Source organism: Protomyctophum bolini (genome assembly GCF_963924005.1).
Source record: "Protomyctophum bolini genome assembly, chromosome: 1".
Classification (NCBI taxonomy): Eukaryota; Metazoa; Chordata; class Actinopteri; order Myctophiformes; family Myctophidae; genus Protomyctophum; species Protomyctophum bolini.
The window spans coordinates 12,149,877-12,157,999 of NC_137862.1; the positions used below are offsets into that span (position 1 = coordinate 12,149,877).

Consider the following 8,123-nt stretch of genomic DNA (forward strand, 5'->3'; position numbering starts at 1 on the left):
GAGTGAAGCGGCCGGGGTGACATGTCTATTTTTCAAACACAGTTCTTATATGAAGCAATCTAAAAATCCTCCTATGGCGATTTCAATGCAACTAAACAAATACATGAACCTGGGGACTGACGCCCTCTACTGAAAGTGACGTCAGACTTCGGTGCTCTATAAATGACACGTGTAATTTTGCTATGCATTTGAAGAACTTTGAGAACCATGCACTGTCCTATGGAATAAGATGGTTATACTCGGATGGGCGGGGGGCGGGGGGGATTGTTTGTACGTTGACAGTGACAGGGTAGTAATTTGATTTACACCCGAAGCAGAATGCTGGTCCCCTTCGAAGGGAGAGTGTGAACAATGTATCCATTCATCGCCACTGTCACTGCAGTCCGAAGACGGAAACCGTTCACGCGGGCTTCCATACATTTACTACAACTCACACTTTTCTCCTTTCTCTTCTCCCTCCCTCCCTCTTTTCACCATGTCCTCCGTCTCAACCCAATGTTTGTCCGTCTCTCTAGGAATGAATATCGTACCCTGCGCCAGGCCGTCATTGACATGGTGCTAGCAACGGAGATGACCAAACACTTTGAACATGTCAACAAATTTGTCAACAGCATCAACAAGCCACTGGCTGCTCTGGAGGAGAATGGGGTGAGATGGGAGTCAAATATGTGCTTTCCATTATTATGTCTTGCATCGCTGTGTATTTCTGACAATTTGGAGCACCTTAATATTTTGAGAGTAGTGGTTATAGTGGAGAGTAGTGGTTATCCTCTACGACCTCTAGGAATCATATGTTATTTGTACCTTAGAGAAATTCAGCATTCAGTTACACACTATGCATTCCCAAAATAGTATCCTCCTGCAATACACAGATATCCTTGATCCAGTATTTAGTAAGCAATAATAGTATTGGTCTGAAGGATTTAACTGGATTGGTGGACCTGTAATAGCCTGAGCATGGACATCTGTGTGGGGAGAGAATTCTACATGTTGGTACAATCTTTCTCATCTCAGTGTGGAATGCTCGGCACAGCCATTTAAAAGATGTCTGGCTTTTTTAACCACTTAAGTCCTCTAGTGCTCTGGCTCTGTGCTTGGACCGCTCTTTTCAGTCTACTCTACACCAAAAATACCCAATCTACAAGCTCGCGATCGACATATTGTGAGATTGTGTATTGGGCGGCTATGTTTGGCTAATGTTCTACCCAGAATGTGGATGTTGGCGTTCAGTTAGGGCCTGGATATTAGGAATAAATGCTAGAAACACTTAATTTGTTAACTTTTTGGTACTATGAGAGTGGGCCCTACCTACACTAAACTGCAGGGTTCGATCTATCTATGTATCGATCTATCTATGTATCTATCTATCTATCTATCTATCTATCTATCTATCTTATCTATCCACAGAGGTAGCTGTGGTAACAACGTATAGGTTGCACGGTTGCACCAGGTCTAAATGGATTAAACATTTTAGCAACACAAATCTTGTATGGAGGTCCTCATCACAAAACACTTTCAGATGGGGAGTTTGTGGACAAATCCATATTAATCTGGCGGTTCTTATTTGAGAACCACAGAATGCAGGTTAACGTTATAAATTCTTCAATGCCGCTGATGGTTTACCTTTGATTTCAGGGAAACGATGATGAGGAATCCGTCAAAGGTGTCCTGACATCACCCGAGAACAGGATACTTGTCAAGCGGATGTTGATAAAGTGTGCAGACATCTCCAATCCATGCAGGCAGCTGGAGCTCTGCATAGAATGGGCTGGACGCATCTCAGAAGAATACTTTGCACAGGTAAATGCAGCAGGGATAAATACATTCAAAATCCATATTAAAAGATGGAAAGAATGTGTCTCACACTCCAACTCCATAATGTATCTCTTCCTTATTGATGACATTTCAGCAATCCAGCGTTGAAGAGATCACATATAAATATGCACTGCAGAAGTTTGTTCCTCGTTCACAGTTCTCTGTGATTAAAACCTCATCAATTTTCCTGGAGTGCATTACTTTCTCGTTGAAAATATGTACGGTATGCACAGTACTATGCAGTATACTGTATACCGGTGTATATATAAAAGAAAAACATGATGCTGCAGGAATAATTTTAATTTATTGTTTATTTTCGTGTCCTGCACACAATGTGCCCAACCCTCATGGGTTTATAAGACACCATTTCACAATTGCATTTACAGCATGTTTACATTACATCATTCATTACATTACAACAACAACAACTCAGTATGTCTTCTTTCCCAAGCTTGACAAATAAAATCTGCCACAACAAATGTCCCTTTGGCAAAACATATCTCCATTTTTACAGAATCATTTAAATCTAGGAATAAGATATAAGACATCTATAGATATAAGACATCTTATTAACCAAAATATCCCTTATGTTATCATATTTAGAACAGTAAAACAAAAAGGGAACTTCGTTTTCAATTTCATCAAGATCACAAAACAAGCAATATCTCTCTTCTTCGGGAGTGGCATTAAACCTACCTGAATATACTGCAAATGGAATTAGCAACCATTTTTCTTTTCGTTGTCATTTAATGGACTGTCCACACTAAGCACTATAACTATACAGATATTGTTTATTTATATTGGTTCTAATGGTTCCATACAACAACAATAACGACAGTGGTTAAGTATGTAGACATCGATCGGTGGTTCTCAAAGTGGGGTCCAGGGACCCTCTGGGCCGGGGTCTCAAATGGACTCTTACAGGTCTGTAACTCTGACCTGAGTGTATGGACCCATAAGGGGTCCATTTGGTTCCATTCGTACACTCTCAGAGTTATGTGGGTCCTTGAAATTAAAAGGTCAGAGACCCACTGGTATTATAGATAGTGCTTGGCGTGGAGACTGTCAATTAATGCGGAAGATTTGACTGTGTGTTCTCTGTCTTCTGTGCAGACGGACGAGGAGAAGCGTCAGGGTCTACCGGTGGTCATGCCTGTGTTTGAGAGAAACACCTGTAGCATTCCCAAGTCCCAGATCTCCTTCATAGACTACTTCATCACAGACATGTTTGATGCTTGGGATGGTAAGACTGGATGCTGCAGCTACAACATGATCTGATCACTGGTGGAAGAAGTAGTCTACTCTTAATTTCTTGTCTTTAAATAAAAGTAGCAATTCCACAATAGAATAATGCTTTGTACAAGTAGATGGTCAAAGTGTTGCTCGACTAAAAGTACAAAAGTGTTGGCATCGAAATATATTTAAAGTACCAAAGTAAATTGAATCAAATCTTTCCAATTTTGTAAAATGTTTTTCAAGCTCAGAACAGATCAGCTCTTTTCAATTTGCCCAAGTATAAAATAATGCTTAATTTGTTAATATACATGTTATGTTGTTACATGTAATAGTAATGTAAATCTGAAAAGGTAACTATTAAATAAAACTGTTGTAATGGAGTAACAAGTACAATATTTGCCTCTGGGATGTTGTGGAGTACAAGAATAATATATCCCAAAATTGAAATCAAACTAACTCAAAACTGTACTTAAGTACAATACTTGAGTAAATGTACTTAGTTACTTGCCACCACTGCATGTAACACACATTGTAATTATGTGGGTTTCCCACCTAACACTGAGCCTCCCCTCTCCTGTGTGTTGCTTCTAGCTTTCGCTGACCTGCCCAACCTCATGCAGCATCTGGACAATAACTTTAAGTACTGGAAAGGCCTGGATGAGAGGAAACTCACCAGCCTGCGACCTCCTCCAGGACCTCCAGAGTAGATGCGACATGAGTGGGTTCAGCCCTGGATCCTGGGCTCCTAGCGTCCGGAGTGGCCCTCCTCTCTTCTCCCCGCTGGGGTCGTCTCGCTCTTCCCTGCCAGTCCAGCCAAAAAGGGTCCACGCTCCTGTTTTCTGTAGCATGCCCAAGCGTCCATATGTCCGTCCATAATGATCCACAGAAGGACACCCTGACAAAGAGCGACAGCTGTGCTGACTCCATTGGCTTCTAGTTCTAGCCCTGTCTAGGGGAACTGAGACAAACAAAAATGGATGGCAAATGGACACACAGTATCCTTATAAACTTCTAGTGCATGTGGTACAGTGGCATAACTGAGAGATGGTCATCAGAGCCCCCCCCCCCCCCCCCTGCAGAGGGGTGAACATTGACCGGGCAACACAACGCTGTCCAGACAGAAGTCTTTGATTGAATCGAGGCATTGGTCCGATGAGCCAGATGTCCAACGTGCATAAAAAAAAAGAAAAACAAATCTTGGATCACCATCCCGTCCTTCTATCCACTACAAAACCTGACTATACTCCCTTGTGCCCCCTAAGGCCGCACCGCAGAACCACAGAACTACACTCCACCGCTTTGTTTTTTAAATCTATATATTTTTTGTATGTCCTTCAGAAACACGTCCACTAATCCTGGCTAGGAATATATGTAGTAACACGAGGCTGTCATAAGAGACGAGGGGGTCAAGAAGTTTTCTTGTGTGTGTGTGTGTGTGTGTGTGTGTGTGTGTGTGTGTGTGTGTGTGTGTGTGTGTGTGTGTGTGGGGGGGGGGGGGGGGGGGGTGGAATTGTACTTAGGCCACTGGTGAGAGACTGAAAACATCATGATCATTAGGTAACTAATTACAGATTATTTGGTAAATATACATTTTGTCTTAGATGTTCAATATTTTCTATACTAAAAATACATACCGTTGGCCTCATAGCATAATTGCATAAGTAATTCTTACTTAGTAATAGTTCTTTGGCCAAATTGATATTTCTTCCTAACTCGATATCTTAAAACTGCTGCTTCGGTGTGCCTTAAGTTATTGCCTATGTCCTCAGACTCCTCAGCCAGAATGCTTGCTGCATTCCAAAGTTACTATGGCAGATTGGCAGAAAGTATCTAAATTTGATAATTATTAAGCCAATTCCCAGTTCCCCAGTCTGTAACAAGCATTCTGATAGGCAGAGAACATAAGCAAGGCAGGATGAATCAGCAGTGTTGGGAGAGTAGAGTAAGCAGAAATAAAAAAGGCAGATAAACATGACTTAGGCTAAATTAGTTTTTACTTACCCAAGTCAAAAGATTTCTTCAAGTCAATTTTTCATTTTTTTTCTTGACTGAAAACCTTAAAAATATGACTTACGCAATTATGCTATGAGGCTAACGATACATAGATTAGTTGATGAATAAATGAGAACAAAATAAATGAAAGATTAAAGCCAAAACTGATTAAAGATGAATAGTACTATAACTCTCAAAGTCTTGTCCACACATATTATTATTCATATGAAACATTAACATTATAAACATTTTATTTTCTTATCAAATACTACAGTACCAGTTTGAATGAACACCCATGTATTGCACTGTAGGCCTATACCATGTTTGAAATGTGTAAAGCTTAAATTATGCTCCATTGTGTGAGGATGCCGCAAGCCAAAAAGAGCTGATCTACAAGCGAACAACGTGGTGCAACTTGTAGATCACTTATTTTTGGCATGCGACGCCGTCATACTATGAAGTATAAATTAGGCTTGAATCTCAGTGATTTGTCCAGGGATGGGATGTTGCATTGGAGAATAAGCTTGTTGATCATCAGAGGTGTGTGTGTGTGTGTGTGTGTGTGTGTGTGTGTGTGTGTGTGTGTGTGTGTGTGTGTGTGTGTGTGTGTGTGTGTGTGTGTGTGTGTGTGTGTGTGTGTGTGTGTGTGTGTGTGTGTGTGTGTGTGTGTGTGTGTGTGTGTGTGTACGTAGGCGCGTAACATTGCGGCAATCCCTTATTCTTGGTTTAATGCTGTAAACTGCTTGATGATTGACAATAGCAGAAATATGTGAAAACATTTTGGACTTGAAAGATGTTTTTCTCCCAGAAATGTTTGTATCTGGTTTATCCTACTGAAAAGACTGCCTTATTTTATACAATATTTATACAGTACATCCCACTGTGCAACTGCAACGGACACCTGGAGTTTTTATTATTACATAGTGAAGAAAAAAAAGTTATGTTCAAGTAAATCTCAATATTTTTATAGACAATGAATTTTACACTGGATTTACAGCAATTTACCATTATAGCTATCTGAATACCTGTGAAGTGGATAGTCATGAAGTGGCATTTTAGTCATGTATACAGAGAACTAAATGGTTTAGAAAGATGTGGATTACAGAATTGTCTATCACTGTCTTTAACCAGTCTAGAGGCCAATTTGTTTTGATTTTGACAAACATCATTCTGTTTTGGCACTCGTCCAAGATCCTTATGCACAGAACACCTTTTACCCAAGGTTGATTTCAGATTAGGATACTATTACTAATATATGGTAAAGAATGTTGCTTATTAAGAATATTTCCTATTTAAACAGTATATAAATTGCCATAAAAAGTAAGCAACTGGTGGTTAAGATGTATTGTACCATGGGGGTCTTTGTTTCTCTCTTATGACAGAATTGTCCACTCAATCAGGGGATTTGCTCCTTCTGATTCACTTCTTGGACTGAAGGCACAGAAAAGAAAAAAAATAAGAAAAATTAGAACTTATTCAATGGAAAATAAAATAAAGTCAACTACATGTTTGTAATTTGCAGTCATGATCCAGTCTCACTCACCTCTGCTCTTTGCTCTTTCATTATTCTGACTGTCTTGTCCATCAGTGCCACTAAGTAGGCTAGTGCAGTGGTTCCCAAACCTTTTTAATTAAAAACAAACCCTGTTTGGACCCCTATAAGTCTGATAGTGTACGAATGTATTTATACACTCTAGAGTTAGAGACCTGTAAGGATCCATTTGGTTCCTAACTATCAATGATTTAACTGGGGACCCCTGGAAGGGGAGGGGGTCTCTTCCTTACTAGCTTCACAGGTTTACAAGAACCCCATAACTCAGAGAGTGTACAAATGGAAGCAAATGGACCCTTAAGTTGCATTTGTACACTCTCAGAGTAACATACCAACCCCCTCAAGAGACCCACTGGTGTAGCAGAGTGTTTCGGTGAGTCAACATACACAATATCAACACTCTGATTAGAATGGCTGTAAAGGAAGTAAGGCCATTTTCTTTCCGATATGGCTGCTGTACACATAGCTTCTTGTCACCCTGGGCCCAATCTGGGAACCCATTGGCAAAACGAAAGGAAAGACAATGCCCTCGAGTCAACAGTCTATCTCGAGAGACTACCATGGGCCTGCATCATCATGTACAGTACATGTGATATGTTTATTTGTAAAACGCAGCTTGTGGATTCCGGCACATGTGGAGGGACCAAGGTTTAATAGCTATAATTCTAGTAAGTTAATAAGACTAATGTTATAACTAAAACTAGATTTTAGTTAAAGGACCACTTCATCCATTATCAACCTTATCTATCTTCAAATCAAATGAAGTTTATTTATAAAGCACATAAAAACAGCTTTCGTTTCAAATTGCTATGCAGAACATCTAATCAGAAAACAAACAATAGTAAACAACACACAGAGGCACAATAACAGTTTCTAATTAATTGATTATTTATTTATTTCCGTGCCCTGCACACAAAGTGTTTACATTATATTCATAATACATTAAATTACAGTCTACTCTGTCTTCTCTCCCAAGCTTGACATATGAATTCAGCCACAACAAAAACTCCTTTACCAAAACATATCTATTTTTTTCATAGTCATATAACTCAAGGAAATCCCTACAAATAGAAGACATCTTGTTAACAAATACTTCTCTTATGTCATCATATTTAGAGAAGTAAAACAGAAAGTGGATTACGTTTTCAATTTCACCAAGATCACAGAACAAGCAGTAGGCCTATATCTCTCTTCCTCTGGAGTGGCATTAAACCTGCCAGTCTCCAGTGCTAATGGCAATGTTCCTGACCGTATTTGAGCACAGAGGGATCGTTGTCTTTTGTTTAAATTATACTTCACATAAGATTCTGCAGTGTAGCTGCCCTTTATGAGACAATGGGCTGTATTTTGCGTGTCTTAAGTACCAGGTCTTATTACTTAACTTAAGTAATAAGCTATTCTGAGTGGCCAAAGAGCAACAAGAATGAAGAAATTCTGAATGAAGAATGAAGATAGCCCCCTCCGCTATTCATGTCAGTGGAAGTTGCTCAGTGGCGTTTTGAAGCCGCCGGAGGGACCGTCTATTTCC

At 39.8% G+C, this 8,123-nt stretch overlaps 1 protein-coding gene across 4 annotated transcripts in view; it reads left to right on the forward strand.

Annotated features, from left to right (window-relative positions):
* The window catches only part of pde8a (phosphodiesterase 8A), a 66,035-nt gene extending 59,307 nt beyond the window's left edge, over nt 1-6,728 (forward strand). For all 4 annotated transcript variants that reach the window (XM_080767647.1, XM_080767648.1, XM_080767649.1 and 1 more), the window contains 4 exons: nt 516-648; nt 1,636-1,800; nt 2,929-3,058; nt 3,643-6,728. In XM_080767647.1, coding sequence (XP_080623773.1) covers nt 516-648; nt 1,636-1,800; nt 2,929-3,058; nt 3,643-3,758 — 544 coding nt within the window. In that variant the 3' untranslated portion in view covers nt 3,759-6,728. The remainder of the gene's footprint in view (nt 1-515; nt 649-1,635; nt 1,801-2,928; nt 3,059-3,642) is intronic.
* Nucleotides 6,729-8,123: the final 1,395 nt, after the last annotated feature.